The following is a 26763-nucleotide window of genomic DNA, read 5'->3' as shown; positions in this document are numbered from 1 at the left end:
TTCAAAGAGGGGGAAGTGCCATTGGGTCCTTTTACAATCTCACAAGTGCTAGAAATTGAGAGAATTTATTTGTAGGAAACCTCCTATCTGATGCCTTTAGAATTTTCTAAAGGAAAACCAGAATTCCACAGCTTTTCTTTGCTTTCTAGCTAAAATAAAAACAATTTGTTGTATCTCAGTTCCATTCTTCCTGCAAAGCTAAGAAAAGCAGTGCTAACATGGAAACTGTCCTGTTCAGAGAATCAAGGAGATACTATGGTATCAATATACATTAAATACCTTCTCCCTGCAATGCCAAGAACTGGAAATAGTACTGCAAAATCAATTTCTGCAACTACTCATGCCTTGGGTTTCATTCCAGGCATTTGAGGAACAACTACAACTGAACATAGACTTTTCCAGTTCATTTTCATAATCTGGAGCTTTTCTGGCTTGTATGTTATCAACAGAATTTTTAAGAAATTTTGCTTGTCAAGTCCATTACAGCAGATGAAACTCAATATAGAAATAACCCTTTGGTTTTTTTTCAAAAGTTAGATTAGATATGGGAAATAGTCATATGTCAAAACCACTCCCCAAACAATGCACTGTCATGCCAAAGTTTGGTAACAACTTATAAGTCAGATGGTTTGTCTTCAAAAGAATCAAAGAAAGCATTTTAATCCGATCCATTTCAAATAACTCCAAGATTCTTGAGATTTTGACAAAATTCTTTGTATCCCCAGCTGCACTACTCTCTCTATTCAGCCAGCCTTCCTAACCTCCATCAGACAAAGGAAAAAAAAAGCCAACAAAAACAGAACATTTACATGAAGGTGGAAAAGTGTTTAAAAAAGTGATAATCTAAGAGTGAAGGGAGATTCTTTGCAGTGTTTCTGTTTAAGTTTTTGCCTGTTAAATTTAAAGTTGAGGAGCTTCCATATCAGTAGAGTTTAGCAAGACAGACTTCTCAGCATCTGGACATAAAGTAATTCCCAGAGGAAATTAATCATAGGAAATCACAGCATATGTAATCATGTCTCTGTTCAGTTTACAAAAACTGTCCCATCCCACATATCATTTTGCAGACACAAGCCCAGGGCCAAGAATGCTGTCACAAAGCCTTGAATGGCATTCCAAAGGAGAAAAGATGATCATCACAGTGCTAGAACAGGCTTTATTCTTTCAAAGTACTTAAATATTTTATGAGTACCTTTGCTTTCACAGGGAAGAAAATAATTTCCTTCAAGTGCAGATCAGTGGATGCTATCTAATCCCTTGTCACAATAATGCAATCCTTATGTACACACAACTCATCAGCATACCATCTACGTCTCTTTTTTTTTCCCACCAAGTCGCGAGCATTGATGGGCTAATTGCCGGCTTATGCTGAAAAAGCGCTCAGAAGGCGCCCGCCGTGCCCGCCCGGCTCCCGGCACGCCCGGCCCCGCTGCCCGCGGAGCGTCCCCGCCCCTCCCGCCCGCTTCCTCCGCTGCGACGCCGCTTTCTGCTCGAAAATCGCCATCGGGTTTTTGTTAGCGCAGTAACCCGTTCGTCCCCACGGCGGGCACACAAAGTGGGCCCGGGCTGCTCCTCGCCACTGGGGACAAAAACCTCGATTTCATGCTTTTCCCGGGAAGCGCCTCGAAAAAGGAAAAGCTCACGCCTTCGGGAGGATATTTTCGGAAGCAGGGGACCTGACTCGTAGGGTGGAAATACGCAATATGCGAAAAGGTGAAACCCGCAGATTTTCTCCATCATCCTTTCACAGAAGACATTATTTTAAGGAGACGAAGGGAAACGCCGCATCCCAGACGAAGGACGTCACTGATTTTTAAATCCGGAGAAACACGCTGCCTTCAGCCCCGGGGCGGGGAGCGAAAGAAGGTCACCCCCCAGAAAAATTAAACCTCTGGAAACGTCTCCGCTGGAATCGCGGAAATCCACCCGCGGGAGGGGGGGCTTCGCAGCCCCGGGGCTGGGTGGGTGTGCCAGGGCGCCCCGCGGGCGGAAAGGGGCAGGGAGACGCGGGCAGCGGGATCCAGCAGTACCAAATGCCAGACGTGGGATGCCGTCCGCGTCCCGCCCGAGGCGATGCCCCCCGCCACCCGCGATCCCCCCGCGCTGACGAGGGGAAAGGGAGGCGGGGGCGCGGAGTAACCTACGGGCCGGGCGGGGACGGAGGAGGGGGAGCGAGCTGTGCCCAGACCGTGCTGCCTCCCCCTCCGCCGGCCGCAGCCCGCCCGAGTCCCGGCGGGCGGGTACCTCCAGACACAATAGGCACCGGGCGGACCGCGGCCCCTCTCCCCGCCACGGCTCCCGCCCGCCCCGCAGAGCGGCGGCGGCAGCATCATCCTCACTCACCCCTCCGAGGAGGCTCGCGCGCCGGGGAGGGGCCGTCGCTAGCGGGTGCTCAGCGAGCCGGCATCCCGCGGGATGCGGAGCGAGGGCGGAGCGCTCGGTGTCCCTCTGGCAACGGCCCCGGCGTTATTCCCTGCACATAGCGGCGGCTAACGGCACCGCGGCACCGCGCCGCACTGCGCACGCGCCGGGGCCGAGCGGCCGGCGGGGCCGCGCTGCGCCTGCGCGGCCCGCAGACAATAGCGTTCCCCGAGCTGCGGGCGCTCCCCGCGCGGGCGATGGCGGGAGGTAAACGGCCCTTCCCGCCCCGATCCGCTCCGGCCGTGGCGGCACCGGCGCTGAGCTCACTGCAGGCCCGAGGGCGTAGGCGGACGGGCTGTGCTGTGCGCAGGCGCGACTGCGGCCGCGATCCACAACAAAGGGGAGACGGGTTGCGGCGACCACCCTTTCCCGGTTGCCGGGGGTGGGCGGTGGGCGGGAGCTTTGCCGTCGGCGGCGCGGTGCATGCCGGGACTTGTAGTCCTGGCGGCGGCATTCCCGCCATCGGGAAGCGCGACGGATTCCTGGCGTTGCTAGTCTCAGCTGCGGCGGCCGACGGCAGCGGTCGGCCACCAGGAGCCAGAGGGACCCCCGCAGGTGGCTCCTCCGAGAGCCCAACGCGGGAAGGTAGAACGGGCGGAACTACTGTCCCCCAGCCTCGCCGCGGGGAGCCCCCGGTGCCGGCTGCCCGGCAGCCAGCGGCGTCCTGATGCGGACGCCCCGCGGGGAGCGCGCCCTGGAAGAGTCCCTGGAGAGATACCAGAGGCGCCTCCGAGGTGAGCGGCACGGGCGCGGGGTGAGGGCGGGCTGCCCCAGCCGCCGCCCGGGACCGGGGCTGCTCCCGCCCCGAGGGGCGCCCGGGCCGGGCTGGGACGAGCGCGCAGCGGGAAGTTGGGCTGGTTGTCCCCACCCCCGATCGCAGGCGCTGTGACACGCGCTGGTGTCACCGTAACGCTGCTCCGGCAGGACCGCTGCTGCTTCGCGTGCGGTTTGGTTCGTGTGAGCGCTTTGGCCATCCTTGAAGCATCGGATTCTAGTCGTGGTAAAGATGAGTGTACATATGGACTCTAATGAGAGTGGTTGTTTCCCATGTCATTGAGTGTTTTCATACCTGCCACTTTGTCCAAGAAGTGTGATGTATAGCCTGACAGAGAGCACCTGAATCTGTCAGCCGTGACACCTGGCCTTACCAGCCTTCACACTGTCACTGACTGGGCAAAGGTAAATGTCCAAATAATGAAGAAAGCCAATGGATAGTTTATGGGTATGTGAACCTACTGGTGCGAAAAGTTGTCTTCTGAGCACAGTACCCCAACATGGCACGTTGGGATGTTTCCTGTGCCATAAAAAACAACATTGCCAAAAAGAAGAAAGAAACAAGGATAAAACAATGGAAACATTTTCAAATAGCTACTTGATTCTCAGCAAATCTTTTTTTACTTCCTTCTCAAAGGAGCATCAGTTCCTTATATTAGTGATAGATCTCTTTTGTTCCACAAGATAGAACTTTAAGGAATAATTTCTATCTACTTTTTCTGTAGATGAAATGGGCATGGTAATGCTACTTGACACTTGCAGTTAACAGTTATTGCAGAACAGTTAGGATGACTAATATCATTGCTGTTTGGCTGTGTGAGCCTGTTAGAGCTGACCATATCTAATGGATACATTGGATGCATGTATTCTCTTCATACAACTTATTTTCATTTTGTCTTTTTCTGACTGTATCCCCTTACACTGGATCCATTATATTTGTTAAATAATTTCATAACCTGAATTTCTGGTGAGCCTTTCCCCTTTACATTCTGGGAAACAAGAATTTTCTTTCCATATGATGCCAAGGTAGTTTTGATCTCATACATCTCGGGGTGCCTCTCATGTAGAAATCAATATGGTGATGCACAAATGGCCCCAGTACAGGGTGATATAACCTAAGTTCTGTGGTGTTTCTCAAAGAACCTCTTTATTTCTCAGTGAAATAAATTTAACTCCTTTAAGTTGTACAGCATTTTCCACATCATTACTACCAGTGTTAGGAATTTGCTGTAGGACAGTCATCGTTACTCTCAAAGCTGTCAAATCTAATGCTTTACCTATTTCTCTTATATAGTTATACAACTTGAGATTTTTCTCCCCATTGGGATGACCCTGTCATCCAGATTCTGCAATTTTACATTACATGCTTTGGGCATTATTTGATGCTTTTGAAATAAAGCATTCTTAACCTGCCTGTAATGCTTGACATTATCTGGATGAAGGCTGAGCTTATGGCAACAGCTTTTCACCATCCATGCCGGACTCCAGAAGAATCACTTTACTGCCTTACTCAGTTTGATGGAAGGGTGCTTAAGTTCTCAAAGAGCATCTGATAGTTTCAGGGCAGTGTCCTTCGTTGCAAAGGGAAATCCCTCAGAAGACAGGGAGCCTGAGTGTTCAGTAAACTGAGTCTGGTTGCCAGAGGGCAGAAAAAACCTGATTAAGACCTACCTGGTCTTAGAGCTTAACAGAGAGGCTTTGATAAATAACAAAGGTTCTATAATGTAGCTTTTTGTGACCTTGTATAATGAAAGTCTTTAATGCTATGTGTAGTTCTAAGTTAAGAGGGTGGTATTTGTACAGTTCGGGTTATTAGGTTACTGTGTAAACTTTCATATAATTGAGACCATTTCAAATGAACCTTAAAAACTAGGAGATTATATTTCTAATAAAAAGTCTTCTCAAGGGACTAGAAGTATTTTGTAAATGAGAATAAGTGGTGTGCTGCTGTATTCATATTAATAACTGAAAATTGACAGGTATAGTGTGAATTTCCAATGGCCCTTCTACTATACCACTGCCAAAAAAAAAGAGTGTGATGCCTTCCTGTGACTTTCCCCTTTTCTCCTAACAGCAGTAAATTGAGAAGGCTGTTAAGAGTCCAGTTCTTTTTTTTCTAGCATATTTCTGGCTTCTTGAACAGAGAACTATGAATTTATACTTTTATTTTGAGTTTTCTGCCTCTTGAGTGAAGAGCGCTCGCTCACTGTTGGACCTGAGCCATTATAAGTGCAGGAACAAAGGCGGGGCAAGCAATCCTTTTTAGGTACTGAGCCTGATACACTTGTCTACCTCAAGTCTGTCTTAGGTTATTGTGAAAATTACATTCTGTATTCCACTGCATTGCTGAGTGCAGTGTCCTACATAATTTCAGAGAATGGAGATGCCAACCGTAAGAGAGACAGATGACAAGATAAGACTTTTTGAAATAAAGTTTCATTTTGTGGCTGTTCTATGTGATTCCAGAAATAAAACAGGAGAGATGGGAAGTCAAAGCCATCTTAGTAGAAGTATGTGGCCCAGTTACTATCACTACAAGTTAGCTGTTAGATGATAGCTTGGTAAAAGTTATGCTGAAAACTACCTATTTCTCATATAAAAAGAAACCAAGAAACCAAATCAGAAGGATTTGTTACTTTGGAACAGCTGAGCATTTCACACATCTTGGGATCTTTTGAGGCCTGACTGATGAACAGCCTGGTCTTGCTCATTGCTGCATGTAAAATCCTAGCAGTACAGGTAGTGATAGACAGGATGTTTTTAGTCTCAAAACTCCCATATAATGTGCTTCTTCCATGGTAGGATACCTGTGTTTGGCAGCCAATAAAGAATGGAATGAAAAGCTGGATGTCAGAATGGGAAGTAAAGTAAGTTCCAAGATGTTCTAAACACAAAAACCCCTATAACCAAATTCTCAGTTTCAGTATTTTTTCAGCAGTTATTTGACTGAAAGATATATGATATAATATTTTAGATTTTTAGCTGTCAATGGAAGAAAATGTTGATCTCATTTTGGACATGAAATTTTTTTTAAATGGCTATGATCTTTCTGCTTTCACTAGCGTGTCTATCTGTTTTGTCAGTTACTGTTTCACAAAAATTTTACAGTGGTTTGCTTTGGGTTTTTTTAAGACCTAAAGAATCAGTGTGATTCCTTCTCTAATTTTCTAAGGCTGTTTGCTGATTGGGAACCATGGGATATCAGCAAGTGATGCTGTGTGTTGGATTTATAGCCAGTAATTTCATGTTCTTTTAGACATTATTAGAACTGGACTGTTAGGTTTGGGTGACAGACTTATGACAACTTTTTCATAGAATTGCCATGTGTTTTCTTCAGTGTATGCTGCTTAATGATTCTAGCGGCTGGAGTTATTTTCCATGTCTTTCAGGCAATTCTGTTGTTTTGGATGATTGATTCTTTTGCTCCCAGAGTATTTTCTATGGCATTTCCAAGTCCATGAATGTGGTAGCTTTGGTGCTTTCATTTAAAGGAGTACTCTTTAAAAAGAGTTCTGTGCAGTGCCTGAGAAAACATCTCTTGTTTGGGCAATGCTGAACAAGTTCAGTGTCTTTTGGGTTTTTTTCCTGTTTTGACTTCAGTGGCAAATTGTTCTTACACTGATTTTTTTTTTAATTTATTGAGTTTGATCCATAAAATTTGGGTGCTAGCTTGTCATTTTTCATAATTATCTCAGATCCTTTAAACACTGAAAACCAAAGGGCTTAATAGTAAAGTTTGTTTTTGAAGTTTCAATCCACGTCAGTCCAAATTAAATTATATTGTCAGCTGTTCCAGTAGGAAATAGCACTTCAATGATGTTTTAGCGTAGAACAGGAATACGTGTTTGCATTTTATTTTGTAGAGTCTTGTTAAGACATCGAACAGACAGGTGCTGATTGATTTTGATATGCAAATCATAGTGCTGCGTGTGAGCAGGTTTTGCAGTATGTTTTCATTGAGGCCATATTTCGCAAAAATGTACTATTACAGAAGTAGCTTAACTGAAACAGATTGAAATGGGAAGACTTAAAAATTAATTGCTTCTGAAGTCATTAAAAATTAATCATGTTGTCTTTAAGCAGATGTGCTTTGTTGTCCTGTAGTTTGCATCCACAATGTTTTTTAAAATTTCTTTCATATTTAAAAAGAAAATTTTTACATTGTAAGAAAGAGAAAACATAGCCTTTCCATTCCTTTGTGTATTGTCTTTTATCCTAATGCCCAAAACTGTGTTCCTTACTTTGGAAATACAGAGTACTGTAATGTATTTATTCCCTTTTAGGCATCCAGTTCAACTCTTACTGGAGTGTTGGCTCTCATGTATCTGGTGAATGCAAAGCCACATTATTAGACCTCCTAATCCCGGTTCCCAGTGGCGTTTTGCCTAGGACAGCAACATTAGTAATTTGGAAATAGGCAAGCTGTTAAGAAATTTAAGCAAATACTTCATGATGCTTTCCAGAATGTGGTGACATATTTCAGAGGCAGGAAAGTGTAGTTAAAAAAAAACCTTGTCATCAGGGTGCCATTGACAATGGTTTTAATGTGTTTCACTGCTACTGGCCTGTATATTTTTAGAAAAAGAGGACAGAGTGTAAGAAGATCTCGGTTATCTTTGTGGATGAAGTAATAGCTTGGAGTTCAGAAGCTGTAGTACTACAAAGAGAGAGAAGTTCTGGGAAAACCAATATATATGGGCTTGGTTGGTTTTGGTTTGGTTTGTTGTGTTGTTTGTCCCTTGGCTAGGGAGCAAATACTGGTATTCTGGGGTTCTCTGGCAGACATCTACAGGGAGTGGGGAAATGAAGGAACTTTAATGCTGTTAGATGACACACCACATGACAACTTCAATGACATTGAACACTCCTTGGCAACAAATGGTTGCAACATAGTTTGCTAAATATCTAAGCCATTGCATCACTGAGATACTTCTGCCATTTCTCAATTAGCTCTTCCGCCCTCATAGCATCCTGGAATGCTCAAGAAAGGATGAAAGGCCTATGTATGCCAAAAGTGAAATATTTGACCTTAACCCTTTTTTGAGTCAACGGTATTTGGGTTTGTTTTACTAAATTTTGACTGTTTAAAATATGCTTATGATTTCTGTGAAGTCAGCTGAATCAAATAAAAAAATTAAGAAAGGAATATAAGGAAAAATATATTGAACATTAGATAAGACCTTTACTGTATCATCTGTCAGTAAGTCAGTTCTTGAAAATATTTATATTTATGTGGATAGAGGTTTTCTGTTGTGTTTGTTGGGTCTTTTTTCTAGAATAGTGTGTGTTATTTATTTTTCACACTATTTAGAAGTCATTGGTCTTTATTAGATAACTGTTTTATGGTGGCTTGGTTTGCTTAGTTATTACTTTCTTTACTCAGGTATTTGTTTCATTTTGTGACATGTTGCCTTGTAATAAGGTGTGGTGGCATCACTAAAATGCAAAAACATTTTTCTTGGTTTCCATTCCTGCATATTGTAGAAAATCTAGTATGAGTTTTAGGTTTATTGAAAAGTATGGAAGGTGCATATGCTAGGAAATATTTTAGGGTCAAGTATAGTATTACTTGTGCTGCTGCAGAGTTCTACTGTGTTAAGGGGCTAAGATGCTATCTATAGCTCTTCTCCGAAATATTTAGTAAATATTTTGCAAATAAGGTAGTTTTTTTTTTGCCTGTTTGCATTAGTTAATTGCTTCCAGTGGCTGAATTTAAGTCAAGTATTCAAGCTAGACACATGCTGAATGCTTGTATTTCTCTCTTATTTTTTCCTATGTAAAATATCAGCCAGTAGATCTGTTCTTTTATGTTGTTTATTGTGACTAATGATGTGGTTGGGTTTTTTTAGAATGTGCCAGTGAAAGCATCTCTCAACTGAAACATGCCTTGGCAAAAGGTGATGGCACTGGATTTGACCAGTCCTCTGTGGATGAGAGCAGTGACAATGCAGACAGGGACAATGATGACTGTGGGACTGTAGCCAGTCAGGAACTGCAGCACAGTCATGCAGGTAAGATTATTCTGAAATCAAATGGTTTAAACATTGTTAGGAATTATACTGACTTCAATGAAAAAAGTAATTATTTATTGTATTGTATTGTTGTAATGGGTTTTATCTCTTCCTAGTTAACCAACTTAAAATGTTGTTGCAACACCAAGAAAGAATGGAAAGTGAAGAGTCTCCCTCAAGAAGAAAGAATTCATTCCATGTATGTGTCTTCTGGTTTCATTTGTGTTTTTTGAATAAATGGCATGCATGTTGCCTTTTAGTATAAAGAGGAAAAAAGAAACATTGAATCATTTTTACAATATTAAATATGAGAACTTCCTGAAGCTATGACCAGAACTTGGTATCCTTATGACCATAATGGAAGAAAAAGGAATCTGTAATTCAGGGGTTTTTTTTTTCTCCTCTTTTTGTTGACCATGTAGTGTAGTCATCCATCCTTTTTGTTTTGAAAACACTTGGGATAGACAACAAGGAAAAATTTCTGAAAAAGCAGCCTCTTTTTTCCTTTGGCTGTACCTTAAGGTTTCTCAGTGTCCTTCTTATGCTTTAACTATGCTTTTTCTTGAAAGAGTTAGAGGTGTTCATGCAAAAATAGGTTTTGTAGTTCTCTGCCAAAATGCAGTGGTCTGTCCAAGTTTGTTTACTCCCCTACAAGGGCTTCTCAGATGCTGCTTCATTAAAGCAGAAGTGCATCACAGTATGTGTGATGCACCATTCAGTTGCAGAGCAGCTGAGAATTGCTAGAATCTCCACAGAAAAATAATTCAAAGGCACTGTTGCAGTTTTATCTTTTGATGGCCTACACTGAATATTTTTGATTTATACTAAGCAAGACAAGCAGCTCTTTGCTGTCAAAGTTAACAGCAGAATAATCTAAAACCTGTATTCCTGCTGCGTTGCTTTCAGTTTGTGTAATGAGTATAGCTCTGCTGTCCTAATGTTAAGAAATTTTATTTCAAGTTAACTTTTTTGAGTGTTCTAAGATCCACAAGTTTAGAACAGTTGTCCTGGCCAGGTATTTTGCCTTATTATGGCATAGGGAAGAGTGTTTTGTAACTCAAGGGATTGATGCATCATTGGTTGACTTTGGCATGACCTGCATCAGTATCGGTATGTATTTAGCCTTGGAAGAGAGGAAAAGAATTTTTTATTCCATCTTTGATGGAGTTTTCTACTCATAATGGGAAGTTCTACTAGAGTGGAGAATTTAGAAAATGGAATACTTGTATCTAAAAATCAAGTGGGATAGTGCTTTCAAAGAGTGGATCAAAGGATGGAGGAATAAACAGAGAAAAAACGGGAATGTACTGTATTGGTACAGAATTTTTTCCTCTTGAAGTTCCAGTGAGAGACATTCTGTGAAGTGGTGGCTTTATTCTCCTTTGCAGCTGTCCTCCATCTGCTTGAGGATATGAAAGTGTTCTGAAGGCAGACCACGTGTAAAGCTCAAAAAAATGTGGAACTGCAAAAGTGCACACACACCAAAAATAAGCCCAAGCCCTCATAAAACACCAGCTTGTCCAGTGATTTACTGGACACTGCAGAAATGCTTCTTGTATAAGAAGAATCTAATTTCCCAAAGGTCAAGGAAAGCAAACTTAGATTATGAGTAACCTAACCTCTTGCTTTGAGTGATGCCGAAATACCTGATGACTGTTGAATACTGACTGCAAGATCTACATCTAAGTACATTTCACAAAAACTATACATTTTAGTAACCCTTACCACACTTCATACATATAAATAATATTATTGCAGCAAGGTTCCCTTTTCTTGCCCATAGATTAAGGTTGCAATAGACATCAAATGATTAAATCCTTTCTTTGATTACACCCAGATGGTTAGGTAGAAATTTTCCTTTTGCTCTATGCTTCATCACCTGAGGTCAAGGCCCAGCAAGATTGCTTCATATAACAGCTGCAGTTCTGCAAGCTGGGTTTTGGCTAACCTAGGTGCACCCAACTTCTGTTCCTGACACTGTTGTTATAGCTGGAGATGTGATGGATTCCTGTTGTCTCCTGCCAGTTTATAGGGAGGCAGAGTTTCTCTAGTTCTATGGTTTAGATGCTTGAGTTTTGAGACATTTTGGAAAAATACAAGGTGGGTCCAATTATTTGTGATGTTGGCAAAACTGTTTGTCACCATGTTGAATGCTGGGTTCTAGAGCTGCTAAGTATTTATAATTTATAAATCCTTTTCAATATTAATTATTTGAATGTGAACAGCATTTCCAAGACTCAGGAATAATTGTTTGGTAATTCATACCGATCAGATGTGTCTTTCAGTTCTGATTTTAATATTTGGCCAGATTTAAACTCATGCCTCTCGTGGCCTCTGTTCTTTCATCCTGTTACATGTTATATTGTGGGAACATTAATTAAAAAATCCCAAATCAATTTATAATCAATTTATAGCAATTATGTTATTAAAAAGGTAAAAAAAAAGTCACAGAGCTCCTCTGTTCTTTTTGTGTTGAGAAAATATGCTGCCTGTTATTTTCTTTCTAGTGAAAAATTCCTAAGCACTATTGTTTACATTATAGTGATGTTTCTCAGTTTAAATATTATAACTGTTTTTCAGTGAAAAATAATTTTAATAGAAACGGAGTTTTTCCACATTTTCTAACACAGCTGTGGTGTAATCTTGTCAGGGAGGCAGCTGGAAGTCTCAGCTGCAAGGTGTTCATTACAGGTTTTCGGAGAAGAGGGATGGATGAAGAGGAGCCAGAGAAACAGATGACTTACAAATATTATCAAGGCTATATTATATATACTTTAACAAGTGTGGTTCCTTTTTTGTTTTAATTTTTAAAGTAGTTAGGATTAAGAATTTAAACCAAGATGAATTCTGAGTCAATAGAACATGGGGCTTATGACTACTGAGGTAGTCAGAATATGTGGCAAATTTTGATTTCCTTCTCTAAGGGGATATTTTTTCAGATGGTTCTGGATATCCTCCATTTATCTCTGCAATTCTGGTTCCAGATATCTCAAGAGTGTCCCCCTCTTTAATATAGCCAAGACTTATATTTGGTATAATTGGACTGTAAGGTTTTCGTTGCTAGAAACTTTTACTTCATCCTAATTTAAGGATTATACCTTTATAAGGATTGGACAAGTAATTTTAATGCATTGTTGGCAGAACCTATAGATAAGATAACTAGTAGATGTAATAGCCACTAGTAGCTTTGTTTACTTTTTTTTTATTATTTTTGTGGGGGTTTTGTTCAGTTTTGGTTTGAGTTTTGTTTTTTTTTTTGTTTCGGTTTGGCTTTTTTTCTTTTTTTGAATGGTGAATATTTCAAAAGTAATATTTAAAAACAAAGATGTAGGTTTCTGAATCTTTGTTCTCTTTTAGATTTAAATTATATTTAGGAAATATATCATGGAATATTTTTGCACAAAAAGGGATATGCATAAAGATACTTGTTTTCCTTCCGAAGTGTGAACTGGTGTTATTGGAGAAGACTCAAGAAGACTGTGTGCATTTTGAAGCCTTACCAGAAAACTCTAGGTTGTATTCTGTATGCAAGCAAGATCTTACTGCAATAATGGAAAATCAGAACATAACACATGTTGTCCTTTACTTCCTTCAGAAGCCCCCAGAAGCTGTGCCTGCAGACTTACCAGCCCTTTCCGATCTTGTTCCTATAATCACTGATCAGTCACAGTACATTAAACATTTGGAAGCAGAAGTGAAGTTTTACAAGGTATCAGATAACTTATTTGACCTAATAAAACTCTGGTCCTTCAAATGTGAAGAACTGCATTAAAAGCAGCTTACATTTAGACTTGAGATTGATTGCTGTAATGACCAAAACTGAGCCAGATGTAGTTCAGTAGATCCTTTACCCTGTGTCTTGGTATCTGGTGTTTAAGGGTCTTTAAAGACATTTTTACATCCTATCAACAAATGTAAATTAAGCATTTAAAAAGAAGATTTATAGCAATTTAAGCTGCAAAAATACTAAATTTCTCTTTTGAGTATTTTTAGTCTCTCTATAAGGGTTAAAATATTTGAAAATATTAGTCTAGACTCTTGGTCTCAAGATGCATTTCAATATTGATAGCCATCTTAAGGAGCCTTTTAAATGCAATTCCTTCATCTTATAGGAGGAGTTGTGTGGGGTGAAAGATCAAGAACAGGCAGTTTTACTTGAAAATGAGGAACTCCATCAGAAGCTGAAATTCTTAACTGCAGAATACATGTTGAGAGAACAAAATCTTCTTGATCCCTCAGTAAGTTTTTATTTTTTGTTGCTTTAATCAGTGCTCAAGGATCTGGCCAGATTATTTTTATGGAAGGGTATACAAATGGTTGTCTGCAAACGGAATTTCAGTCAAGATTTAATGAGAATTTGTAAACATGGATTTCCTTGGATAACATCATTATTGTAGGTTGCTAACCTAATTAACTTGTTTATTGGTTCTTATATTCTACTGAAGATTATAAAATTCAATACTTTAGTAAGTACATTTGTTTAAAAAACCACCCTGCATAATCAAAACTGAAACATTAATACTTTTATTTTAGGGAAATACTCAGAAATCCTGCCCTGTAGATGGTAAAGAACGTAGCACACACCAGCCTGTCACCTCATCACTGGCACATAACAAAGATCAGGCTTTTGTTGCAGCAGCTTCTGGAGACAAAGCCAGATGGCCTGTAGAACTGGTTGGTATTACCTTTCTTCACAGAGTCCTATCTTTGCAAAATTGTTCAGTGGTGTTGTTGTTCCAGTTCTGATGATCAGCTTTTAACAGACACGAGAAGTTTTAGTTGACTGAACCTTAATCTGAGCTCAAATTTTATTCTCTTAAACCTCACCTTCTCATTATGCCCTGATTAATATTATTGTGCAGTTAGACACAGATGGCAGGTTGTATCTGGAGATGATGACTTCCCAGAGATAATTATTATTTAAAGATGATGGCTTCACTGTACTTTGGAGATTCTTAGGAGTAACACAACACCCAAGCAGGTGGGAACTAGCTGGTGTAATTTATGTAGCCCTCCACACAAGCTCTTTTCATAATGAGTTGTTCTGCTTCTGGAGCAGTACAGGCTCAGTAAGGTACAAAAGTAGTTTTGTGCAATCTGCCTTCCCTTAGATGAATTGCACACCTTGTACTTTTAAAGATAACAGAAGAGTCCTAGTAATTTAGTGATGATGTTGTCTCCTCCTGTATTTTTAGTTTCAGAGGATATTAATTTTCCTTTTGCTCTGAAGTAGTGGAGTAGTTTTGCTATCTTTTGGGAAAAAAACTTAGGTAATAGAAAAGTTTTTATATATTTTATCCATGTGCATTTGCATATTGTGGAATTTATATGGTACTTTAATTCTTTAATTATATAGGATTTGAGGGGTTTTTCATGCAAATATATAGTTTTGGTTTTTTGTACTAGTATTTTAGAACTGAAGACCTCATTGATCACTGATCCCTGCAGTTGTTTGGCAGCTATTTTTTACAGTAATTGCTCTTTTCTTCATCTGTCGAATTTAAATCAGGAGAATCATGTTGATTGTAACTTTGTTCCAAGAGTCATAGTGAGCAAAATTTGTAGTGCTTTATCTGGTTTGTTATCACCATTGTATTTAACATGGGTGTGGTTGATTCATATACCTAGTTCTTCACCAGGTAGAGTACCTCACTGTATTATAAATAAATAGCCTGAGTACTTGAAGTTTTTATAATATTGTATTAATATGTACTGACTTGTGAGAGAGCAAGAGCAAACTCAAGGCATGATTATCAGTTTCTGTGAATCATTTTAGAGAACTGAGGAATGCAGTTGGAATTGAAACAATTTACCATATGAGGATCTGGCAAAAAACCTTATTTAGAAAAAAAAAATGGGAGGGTTGTTCATTTTTTAGACTTCCAGAAAAGTGAACTATTTAGGTTTCTCTGCCACTAGTATTTCAACAGGTTTATGTCCTAAGGGGAAAAGAATGTGGGTAAAATCTAGGTTTATTTGTAAAGACTATTATGAAGAAAGCAAGACATATCTTCTCCCATATTTTTTTTCTAAAGGAGAATCTAAGACTTCTTTATCAAGAAAAAGTCAATGTCCTTGATGATCAAATACAGTCTCTAAGGTAAAATGAATTTGTTTTTTTCTGAAAATAATTCTGAATAAATTGTCACTGCATAACAGCATGAAACACTCTTAATCTGAATTTAACTAAGAGAATGTCTGAATGTCTGAATATTATGTCTTCTGATAGTATCCCTGAAAACTGGTTTTCTATTAAATTGTCTCAGATATGGATGTAGCAAAACTGAATGTACTGCTACTTTATGGAAACAGTAGCAATATAAAGCATCTTCTCTTTTTTACCCTCTTTCCCCAAAGAAAGGTCATGTAAAGTAGACCACTCAAAGAAAAAAGAGAAATTACAATTTTACCTTGTGGGACAACTTCCATAATGAATTACTTTCTACTACTGTTAAATTACATTTTTCCCCAATAAATTGTGTTTTCATATATTTGAAAATGCTAGACTGTTCTGTTTGTAATAAGAGTTATTGGTAGCGAGAAAAGTTAAAAGAATGCTCTCTGCATTGGTGAAACCTTTACCATGCGAAGCTAGTTTTCTTAGTGAATGTAAAGGAGGGTCTTTAATTTTGACTGTATAATCAAATTTTTTTCCTTCTCTTTGCCTCAAGTGTTATATTTACTCAAAAATAATTGTTGGGGGCTGTCTCAGAAGTTCCTGAAGTACATTATTCAGCCTCTGATTTCTCCTAAGAGGTATGATCTTGCAAACAGGAAGTTCTGCAAAACTAAGTCTTACTGAAGTGAGAAATTATATGGCTTTCTGTGGGACTATCTTCCATTTTAACTCCAAGGATGAATGTACACAGGACTTGCTGATTTCTGTCCAAAACTTTCCAACAATAGGTTTGTTGCACCACGACTGTCTAAGAATATATGCAGAGCAAATTTTGTTCAGGTTATAGTGGGTTTTGTGTAATAGACCAAGTACTAAAATTGGAAAAAGTGCACAGAAGATTTTCCAGATGGAAATAAGAATGCACGTATCATGTGCACAGTAAATCCAGTGCAGCCAGAATGTGTCAGACTTCCTGTGTATGTGCTGCCCAGATGGCCTGCATAACAAACCCAAAGCTTTGGATTCATTGCACAATTTGTCAAATTGATCTATATGTGCACAGCGTGCGTTTGTCTGGAACTTCCTGATGTTAACATCCTATTGCTTGCGATCTCCCCAGCCTAACACATGCTTGGAAATTCTGGAGAAAATTCTTCAGAGCACCTGGTAAAAATTTTGGAGAGAAGTAAAAAACTTAGCCTGTTTTTCTGCACATGTGTTTGACCTCAGGTTGTGTATATTGCTGGATCTGAGTGAATGTGCTGATTCTTGTCTAGGGAGTAGAGAATAAATATGAAGCTAGTAATGTTATTAATAAAAACAACAGATAATTGTTAGAGTATTGAAATGCTTATGCAGCTGATTTTTCTTTTTTTTGCTAATAATGAATATTATACTCTGTTCAGACAAAATGTAAGCCTACAGGTTTTTCATCTAATAAATTTCTGTTTAACTTCAATATTTTCTGATAATTCAACTTATTTCTCTGTTAAAGTCTTCCTTATCCTATTGAAATGTGTAAAATACTGTTCATTACAGGGATTCTTACAGTTCTCTTTGGGTAATATTTGTAGTTATATATTGTATATGAATACGACTTGTAGAAATACATAATTTCACAAATTTCTTCTTTATAGAAAAGACCTTTCAGAATCTCAGAAGACATGCAAAGATTTGGAAGGAAGGCTGAAACACCAGAAGTCACTGTTTGCAGCTAGAAATTCTAGCCAGGTTGGTGGTCTGTGCCTGAACTGTGCCCAGCACGAGGCCATTCTTGCACAGACTCACTGCAATGTCCACGTGCAGAGCATTGAGAGGCTGACGAGGTAGGTACTGGGGGATGTATTTGTGTTGGAAGGATGGCTGCTTGCATTAGACCATTGAAGTCTCAACGTGTTGGGTTACATTCCTTGAGAGATGTGCATTTATGGAGCAATACGTTCCCAAGCTGGAGTCATAATGCTGAAATCATTGAATGTAGGTCCCAACCACTTCAAAATCCACAATAGCTTTGCTACTTATTTCAAGTGGGAAAGAATTTTTGTTGTTATAATGTAATTATGATACCTTGGGCTGACCAGATAATGAGACAATTTGCAGTCTGTTTCCTGTATTTTTGTGCAAACAAGTCCTTCACTCTGTCAGCACAAATGTTGTGCAAGTCCATGTATTTTGATTGATTATTTCTTGCACAAGTTAATTATAATTATGTAGTTGGAAGTTTTTTCTGGCTCCACTTTATTCTCTTTACCTATGAGGAACTTTTCAAATACATTTACAATAGATTGTGTGCTTGGTGTAGGATGCATTTCCTACCCCAAACACCTGTAGTAGTTCCTCCCTGACTACAATAAGACAGGGAAAAGAAGTTCCATTGGGTAAAAATAAATTAAATTATTTGTTGCAACCTTTTTTAAAAAAATGTAGCTTTTATTTAAATATTTTTTAAATCACAGCTATATAGGCTGAATATATATAATTCAGGGATCCCAGCATTATATCATTTTTCTTAAGGAATTCTGCCAGTCAATTAATCTTCAAAAAAACTCTCCCTTCCAAATTGCTAGTAATAATGATAGGATACTGCAGCTTTCTCAAAGTTTGTTAAACAGCCATCTATTTATTTTCAGATATGTGAAGCTTCTTAGAATTTCTGAAGTATTAGATTGAGCCTGAGATGGAATAATGGGTCAATTAGAAACAGGGAGACTGTAGGGACATAGAACATATAAGTATTTGGTCAAGCAGGCACTATCCCTCTGCACTAGATGATTATTGCCAGGATTTTTGTATTTTTTTCTATTAGCAAGTCCAAAAATTTTCTGGCAAAGCTCTATTGCTGAGAAGTCATGTTTCAAAATCTGCTTTTGTAACAAAAGTAATTATTTGTCACAGATGTTGGAAAATGTGAACAAAACTGTAAATCAGTACATTCTTGTCCTCTTATATTACAGTGAGCTTGAAATAAAAGATTTGAACTGACCTCTTTATCCATCTTAAACCATTATTTCATTTGGAGGTTTAAAAAAATCTAAAAGCTACCTCTACTTGTGGTGCAGTTTATTAAAAACAAGGGTATTTCAGTAGGAATTTTCAAAGGAACTTTATCCAATTCAAAAATAAAATGAAATTTCAAAGTATGACTGCTAGGTCTCTGGCAAATACATAAAAGGTGTTACCATTTTACACAACATTAAGAACACAGCAGTTTTCAGACAGAATCTTGAGCTGCACCTAAACCACAAAGATAAAACTTAATTTAAAAGCTTTTAATGTATCACAATAATGAAAAGGTAAATTTAAGTATTACAGTTTTAGCAACTCTGCTTTACCATTTAGTACAGATTTTAGTGTCTTAGTGAAGAGTTGTAGAATCCAGGTGTCCTATTGTTTGGCTTAGTTCCAGTTTGCAGCAAATAGATTTAGATTGATATTTGATATACTTAGAGATTACTTGTTGAACCTAACCCTTCCTTTTTATTATTTTTCCCTCTTTTACATTTAATCAGAGTGTAATTCCATATTGCCTTTATTTTATTATTTGTATGGATTCCCATTTTGTTACGTTAACAGAATGTGCTCGGTTCCCATACATTAATGACTTGAGATCTGCTCTCTTTACTAGCAGTTTCTGTAATGGTCCATCCTTCTAAAATGAGGGACTGGTTGCCAAGCAAATGATATTTTCAGTATCTGCCAAGTTGCAGTATGCAGTCTTTCACTCACGGGTTTTAGTCTTGCTTGCTTACCACCCTAAAGTCTTCTCTGTATGTATTTTATATTTGGCATACCCGTTGTTCGGGTTTTTTCCTCTTACAAAAAGAAATAGAAGTAATATCTGGGGTTTTTTTTGTTTTTTTTTTACTATGCAGAGAAAGAGATGACTTGATGGATGCACTTGTTTCAGTGAGACAAAGCATAAAAGAGATGCAGCAAAGAGAATCTAATGCTTGTAAGCAAGCTGAACATGCTATGCAAATGGCAGAAGAGGCCAATTTTGAAAAAACAAAGGTAAATCCATCACAAAATTAGAGCTTTTTAGTGTTAAGATCTAAGGCAAATGTTAATTAGTTTTCATGCTAATGAGAGAATACATGCATAAAACCTTTGTCATATGTTAATGTGATGTAGATTTAAAACAACTGCACTGTGTGACTGTTTCTGAGCAGTAATATGAATTCTGAATTCAAGTTCTTGAATTCTCATCAATACTATGAGAAGTGGTGCATTTTTTAATTTATGTACTTTCACAGCTAGGTGATATAAATTGTGTTGTAGAATTTTCAGAGATATTCATGATATGTAAGAGGATAATTTTGACATCACATTTCTGACCTATTCTGGAAAGAATAGTTAAAATGCTTACAAACAGTTCATTTTTTTGCCTCAGATGAGAGCAGTGCAAGAACTTATTGACTATCAGAGCTCTTTGAAGATGAGATGTCTTGTCTAATGCTAAGCTTGCCTAAGCTTCTGTTGTTATGTAAATACTAATGATAAAACCAGTTTTGATCTAATGCTTGTGTTAGCCCTAGTTCTGTACACAATCAGCCTATAGTCACCTAAATTATTTTCTTGATAGTTAGTGACATCTACTGTAGTATTAGTGAATTACTGTGGAATTGAGAGAGGGTTGCTTCGGTTTGGTTTTTGTAATTAAATGCAAACAAGATTGATATAATTGCTCTATTGATAAAATTAGTGTTATTTATCCAGTGCTGTAAGAGAAAAGTGTGTGCTTGTAGGGTTGTGTGAAGTGCTACCTGTTCGTCTTCAAGGCTGAAGAGCAGTCTGGGTTTTTTTCATACTCCAAAACTATTTTAATAGGAAGAAACAGGGAAAAAAATTACTTATATTGCATTAATTTTGCCTGTTTACAAGTACTGGTATACCTCTTGGTAAGTACAAACCATCCTTTTTTTTCCCCCAGTCCTATTCTACTCTTAAGTGCTGTTTTTCTTGATAACTAGCATGGAATCTCATGGAACAGTCTAGGTAACAAAAGTGAGAATTTAACACATTAAGCTTTCAAATACTATAATTGCAATTCATCAGCCTGTTGTTCCAAAGTCTAACCTCAGGTACTTATAATTTAAAACTACCATATCTTCTTGTCTTTTGGTTGTCTCTGTAGTTTTTGGCCTCTTGCTTATTGCATAGAGTAGGAAGGAGGTATGTTGTGTTTAAGTTTACATAGCTGAAGCAAAATCAGGAATTTATTTTTGACACAAATTTCATAAAAGAATGATTGTTTGAACTGCTCATTGTGTAATCAGAACAGTGGAGCTAACAAAACAAACATTTCTTCTTGAAATGTAACTAATGCAAGTACTTTCTTCTAGAGTGCATTGGTTTAGATGTCTAGCAGCAGTTTTATGCAGGCAATTGTTTGCTGAAGATGATTCTTTCCTACAGAAAAGGATTCAATGCCATAATAGAAGGTTTCTCTCACCACAGTAGACTTATGATAGGAAAGGAACCCTCAAGAGGGTCCCACAAAATTGCTATAAAACTAATGGAGACTGATAGAGCATTCTCTAAAAAACATGGCTTAACTTGCTCTCCTCTTGAACAGTCCAAAGCCAAAAAAATTGAACATGGGGGACTAGCTTTGAGTGAAAGAAAAATAAGCAGTTAAGAAAATTAATCTGAAAATAAAGGGTAATAAGTTAGAATTCCTAAAGGGAGGTTACTCTAGCTTCTTTCAAACATAATATCCTGGATATCAGTGGAATGTTAAAACTAAATCTAGTTTATTCATAAGCTAGCAAAGTTCTCTTCCGGGTGCTTTGAATACTTGGATTTACTTGTAACGGAGTAGTGTATTTCTGATTTAAACTGACATAACACTCAAATTCTACACTTTGGCAGAGATACAGCAGCATAAATAGATAAATATCTTCCTTTTCCCCAGCATTTTTAGAAGATAGTGAGGATAGTGTTTTGAGAGTCCTTGAACTTATGTTTCTTCTTTTTTGATAGAAAACCCATCTATAACCCTGTGTTTTAGCACCTGAAATTAAGCAGTACTTTATGAAGTATTTAGTAGAATTAATTTTTGGCAAACTTGAAGCTTGTCAAACTTTTTCTTTGTATCTTTACTAACTACTTTCAGGTTTCTTAGCATTCTGCACTAGTAATTCACTTTAGGAGGAGACTAAGTGGAAGTGCATACATTTTAGTAATTTTTGCTTCAGGTCTTTACTTAGACAGTAACCACTGTATTGGCAAGGAGTCAAATACTAGAGGCTGATTCTTGTGATGTGTGTTCAGGAATTTCAAATTTTAAATGTAAGGCAAATAATCATAGTTTTCGAAGAACAGCTACATATTTGGAAAATACACACAGAAAAATGCTTCCATCTTTGCCATGATTCCTAAAAGCAATTACATTTCTCAATAGGGCATGCATATACCTACAAACATAGACATCTGTTTTCATTTTGCTTGTCCTATTTAGATGTTAACACTGTAGGATATGTGTAAGCATCACAATTTCTACATTAAAAAAAAAGACATTTCTAATAGCAAACTGTTTTCTTTGAAGTTATTAGATAGATACCATGTTTGTTTAAAATTTTTAGGTTTTTTTCACTTAAGCAAATTGGGATTTTTTTAGGCTCTAGTCCACTGTGAACAACTGAAAAGTGAGATGGAGCGACAGAAGAATTATCTTGAAAAGGAGCTGGCTGCCCAGCTAAGTAAGAGGGCTGATGAAAAAGAAGCACTGCGGCGAGAAATGAAGAAGGAAAGGGAGGACTTGGCAGCAATGGTATGAGCTGGTTCTTTCTCTGTTTGTGTATTACAGTGAGTGTATCCTTTTCTTTAAACTTCATTTACTTGTCTTTTATTTTTAGTTTTGAGTGTGAGAGCTCAGTCGCCTCTACCATTTCTTTAAAGCAGTGGTAAATAAGTGATGTTTTGAGTTTGAATAACTGGGTTTTGTGTTATGTCACTAGATACATACTAGGTTGTTGATGTTATTCATTTATTTTAGTTTGCATAATATTTTTAATGTGTCAGAGTAAGAAAGGGTTAAGTAATACGTTATGCAAGGTTTGTGCCTAGCTTTTTTATTAAAATTGTTATTTAGTTTACCAAGGCAAGCATTTAGAAGTTAGCACATGTCAAATTTAGGATTCTTTGCTTCTTTGATCTTATATATACATAAATATATACATAAATGTTACAATATCATAATTTCAAAGTGATCTTGTCATATGTTTCGTTTTCCCACCTGCAGAAATGTGTTGGAATCTCTTTTCTCACTTTTACTAATGTTTATAAACTCTCTGAGACAGAATCTGTCTCATCGTTTATGCCACGACCATCGTGATAGTCTTGATAACCTTGTTTTAGGCTTCTAGATGCAGCTGTAATTTGAGTATAAAACATGAGGGTTTTCTGCCCAGTGGAGTCTACAGAGGAAAGCTCAAGCTAACAGCAGTAAGCCTGTGATAGAGGAGGCATTTCTAAGGTGACTGAAATGGCAAGAAATGTAGAGAGACGAATACTTCATGAGTTAGTACTTTTCAAACTTGTTTGATCTGTGACATCTTCAACCATTTCTGGTGAATGTTTGAAAACAACAGAGTAAATTTCTCTCCTGATTGAAGACTTTTTCTTATGTTTTGGGTCTCTTTTATAAGGTGTGCGGCTTGTGTCTAAAAATCTGGAGAACACAAACTGAGCAAAATAAACCATTTAAGTGTGTATAAAAAAACCTCTTTGACTCCAACTCCAGATACCAGAACAGGTATTAAGCACAGTTATAGGGACTATGTGATATTTAAGTATGTAAACTGATCATCAGAGATCTGTTGCCAGGGAAACTGAAATTTAAAAAATAATCTTCTACTGGTAACATTATTAAGCACTTCCTTTTTTGACTCCTTGCTATCTATTAGAAGCCATCCCTTTTACGAAGTTGGTTGTTTTGTTACAGAGTTGACTTAACGCAGAGTATTCTCTCCAAAATACAGTCTATTAGGCAAGCATTTCATACTTTTTTTTTGGCAGAATATTTCATTGTGTGTCATCACATTAGTTTCATCACCCACTGAAATGTGTTTTATTGGAACCAATTCCCACTTTAAGTAGTTGTACTTTTTTTTTTTTTTTTTTTTTTTTTTTTTTAAATCCTGCATATACATTAAACAGCATATAAGGACACTATGATGATTTCATTCTTGGTAGTTAAAGAGATGGGATGACTTTGTAGAAAATTATGATCTATGTTAATGATTTACACCTACATATGATTAACTACTTTTATGTTTTAGGATTATGAGATAGTAGAAATGGTATACTATGGACCAAGTCAAGATTCATCTCAATATTTTATTGCTTTCTTTATGAAATAGTTTGTTTGAAGGGGAGAATTGGCATGAAAAATAAATCAGGTGGATGTATAAGGAGTGAAAAATAGTTATGAATATATAATCCACTAGGTTTGGCTTTGAATTTCTGAAAGTTAACCTAGAACTGTCAGACACCATTATTTCCACTTATATTAGTAAGCTTCAGGGCTAAATAGCTGAAGATTCACTGTCTCTGTTTTATTGTTACATTTTTTAATCATCCAGCAAAATTTCATCTGAATTAAATTATAATTTTTAATATACTAATTCTATATGACTTTTGCACAACAGTATGCTTTGATCTATAGCGCTGAAATATTTTCTGAACTTGAAAGTTAATTTAAGATCTGTGGTTGCAACAATTTTCTTTAGCTGGGGGAACATGATTTGGTTTGAATCAAATCTACATAAGGATGGATAAGAAGGTGTTAAATAGTACTTACGTTGCAAAACTAATGTAGCCAGCTGCTTCTGACACCTTGTCTATAATAACAAGTCCTGGAGACTAGTGCAGTCAATGAAAAGTTTCAAATAAACTACTGTATGATAATTAAATTAAAAATAGTGAACCCACTAATAAAATAATGTAGCCATATTGTGTTATATTATTAATAATATAGGATATATTTTATTGTACATGCTTGTTTTTTTTATTACATTTTTAATGCTATGTATTTTGTCTACATGCAGTTGCTTTTGAGGAGAAAGTTCCACAAGAGTTTGATCTGTGGTTGGTCAAATTGCATCATTACAGTGTTCTTGGACTTTTTCAGGTGACAGCTTTGTCTAATGATGTGGCTGTTTTGGAGGCTCAACTAGAGAGAATTACAAGGGAAAAGAATTCTCTAGTTAACCAGTTAGAAGAATCTCAGAGCCAGCTTGCATCTCATGAAATGGAGATGAATAAGGTCAGCACATTTATAAAGGAGCATTTAACTTGTTTTTTCTTATCATTGTGACCTGAAAGAAGAGAACTTTTACCTTGACCCTTTTCCCTCTGTTTTGGTAAGGAATGTGTGGTAACTGTAGACTTCATCCCAATACCCCAGAGGCACTATAGGTACCCCAATTTCAGGAGTAAAAAAATTACTTTTTCCAATTCCAAGTCACCTTGTAATGCAGGGGCTCACTTTTCTATTTTGCAGTTTATAAGGGTCACTGTTTAAAAAACTATCTCAGTGATTAAGTAAAGAACTGAGTTTCGTCTGAGTGAGACAACATAGAATTCAACAGTATCCTTAGTTGCTACCTGTGGGACTTGCAGTGCTAAAATAAAGGGAGCTATTTCAAATCACTGTTTTTCAAGTTCATTCCTTTAGACTTTTTATGTAGTATACTGCTTAATTCACTACTATTGTTAGTACAACTCTTACAAGACATCTTAAGAATTACAGCTTAACATGCATCTTGTTTAGCTCTATCACTCTTGAGTGCTTTCTTTTGCACATTTCTCAGTTGATTAGAACCTTAATGGGCATCATAATGTGAGAAAGAAAAAACTATTTGCTACAGCCTCTTGAAATGTCTATATTCCCTACTAATGATCCCAGGGTCCATCCTACCTCCCCAGTTGTTAACTGCAAGGATTCGAGGAGCAATTTATTCTTTGGGCTTCTAGAGATTTCTGGAGAGGTCTTCAACAGTTCCTATCTTCCCCTTCTGCTCTGGCTGAAAAGAGGCAAAAGTATTGCACAAAATTCACAGCAAAAAGTCATCCCAGCTTACTAAAAGCTTTATTTTATTTTTAACTGAAAGACGAGTATTTTAAGAATGTCAGAATGGTTTGATCTACCAATTGTGAAACACACTTTTGGTTTTTCAGGCTGGGTTCACAAATCACTAGCACCACTTACAGGGCTGAGGAGGTAGTTGAAAGAGGTAGTAGGTACTAATATTCATTGGTCTGAAAAGAGCAATTTTGTACCCTACCAATCTGAAGTTACCTCTCAGGATGATACTGTGGTTCCACTCCCTGCTTCAGTTCATGTTAACACAAAGTTGAACAGATGGTCACCTTGCAATAGTCCATTAATTGCACTGTCCTGAGAGATCAGAAAACTTCATTTGTGTCCCTCTACTAAAGGGAAGTCTGGAATATCCTGGAGGAACTTCCCAACCACTGATCTGACAGAACTCTGTGCATCACCCTGACATTTTCATTGGCTATGTGACATCTTTCCTTGTGAATCTGACTCCTTGTTTCCAGACTCAGTTTGCCATTATTAAAAATAGAAAATAACAACACTTTTGTTTTGAGTTTTATCCAAAATATTGTTTTTCTTCATGCACCTGAAGTCAGGGAAGGAAAACATGGAGTAAGGATCTATTTCCTTCATTCTTGAGGAGACTGAAAAATCCATTATCAGGACAGCACCATCTGCTGATTGTTCTGTGTTATTCCCTTTGTACAGTACATGGAGGAGCTGAAAGTGAGGATTGCTGTATTTTTTTAAATTTCACTTGGAGGAAGTGACATATTGCATTTTGTTACATCCTTCAGATAAAGGAAGGAGGAGGTAGAAATCCAGGGTTTGCAAGCTATGCAGTTGCATCTCAGGATTTTTTAGTTGCATATAATATTTTAGTGTTTAAAAAATGCTTTAGAATTTTGCCATTCTTCAGAGCATTTGCTGCTTTGCATTATTTGCAATGCCTAAATTCACAAGTTGTCCTTTTAATTTATAAGTAGTGCTACCTCTTAAAAGTTATGACAGTTGATTTAGTTTTTTCCTAAAGTGTTTTCATTGCAGTAAGCATATTTACTTTTTCCCTACCTTTTTTTTAAGGAGAAAAAAAAAAAACAAACCTGAAAATGATAAGAGGTATAAGACCCAAAACCAGAATTTAATTTGGGTTGTAGAATATATGAAAATGTTTATGGGAAGCACAGAGGATTGTAGCAGCAAATTAAAAGGGTATACATTTAAGGAGCAAGTGCTGAAAGAATATAAGCAAAGCAGGAAAGTAGAGTGAATTGGAAAGAAAGTTGACTAAGAGGAGCTATGAGTAAACACATTTGCATTCTCACTAAGGAATGTGCATGTATTTGGTTGGTTGATTAAGGTGAAATGAATAGGCA

General features: G+C 37.8%; 2 protein-coding genes across 34 annotated transcripts in view; one reads left to right on the top strand and one right to left on the bottom strand.

The window, feature by feature from the left end:
• Positions 1 to 2545, bottom strand: part of CEP170 (centrosomal protein 170) — a 92942-nt gene extending 90397 nt beyond the window's left edge. For all 23 annotated transcript variants that reach the window (XM_072927244.1, XM_072927243.1, XM_072927255.1 and 20 more), the window contains exon 1: positions 2344 to 2545. The gene's annotated coding sequence lies outside the window, so the exon portion shown is untranslated. The remainder of the gene's footprint in view (positions 1 to 2343) is intronic.
• The window catches only part of SDCCAG8 (SHH signaling and ciliogenesis regulator SDCCAG8), a 104946-nt gene continuing 79640 nt past the window's right edge, over positions 1458 to 26763 (top strand). For 6 of the 11 annotated variants that reach the window (XM_032747605.3, XM_030269619.4, XM_030269620.4 and 3 more), the window contains exons 1-11: positions 2793 to 3155; positions 9045 to 9206; positions 9323 to 9405; positions 12802 to 12915; positions 13319 to 13444; positions 13740 to 13880; positions 15242 to 15306; positions 16962 to 17150; positions 19197 to 19335; positions 21944 to 22096; positions 24458 to 24592. In XM_032747605.3, coding sequence (XP_032603496.3) covers positions 3089 to 3155; positions 9045 to 9206; positions 9323 to 9405; positions 12802 to 12915; positions 13319 to 13444; positions 13740 to 13880; positions 15242 to 15306; positions 16962 to 17150; positions 19197 to 19335; positions 21944 to 22096; positions 24458 to 24592 — 1374 coding nt within the window. In that variant the 5' untranslated portion in view covers positions 2793 to 3088. Of the gene's footprint in view, positions 1867 to 2792; positions 3156 to 9044; positions 9207 to 9322; positions 9406 to 12801; positions 12916 to 13318; positions 13445 to 13739; positions 13881 to 15241; positions 15307 to 16961; positions 17151 to 19196; positions 19336 to 21943; positions 22097 to 24457; positions 24593 to 26763 lie in introns of those variants that run through there. The other 5 variants (XM_030269622.4, XM_072927270.1, XM_072927267.1 and 2 more) reach the window with 5 other exon arrangements.

This window comes from Taeniopygia guttata, chromosome 3 (assembly GCF_048771995.1).
Source record: "Taeniopygia guttata chromosome 3, bTaeGut7.mat, whole genome shotgun sequence".
Classification (NCBI taxonomy): Eukaryota; Metazoa; Chordata; class Aves; order Passeriformes; family Estrildidae; genus Taeniopygia; species Taeniopygia guttata.
Note: the sequence above shows the minus strand (reverse complement) of the source record. Positions and strands in the feature narration are given on the sequence as shown.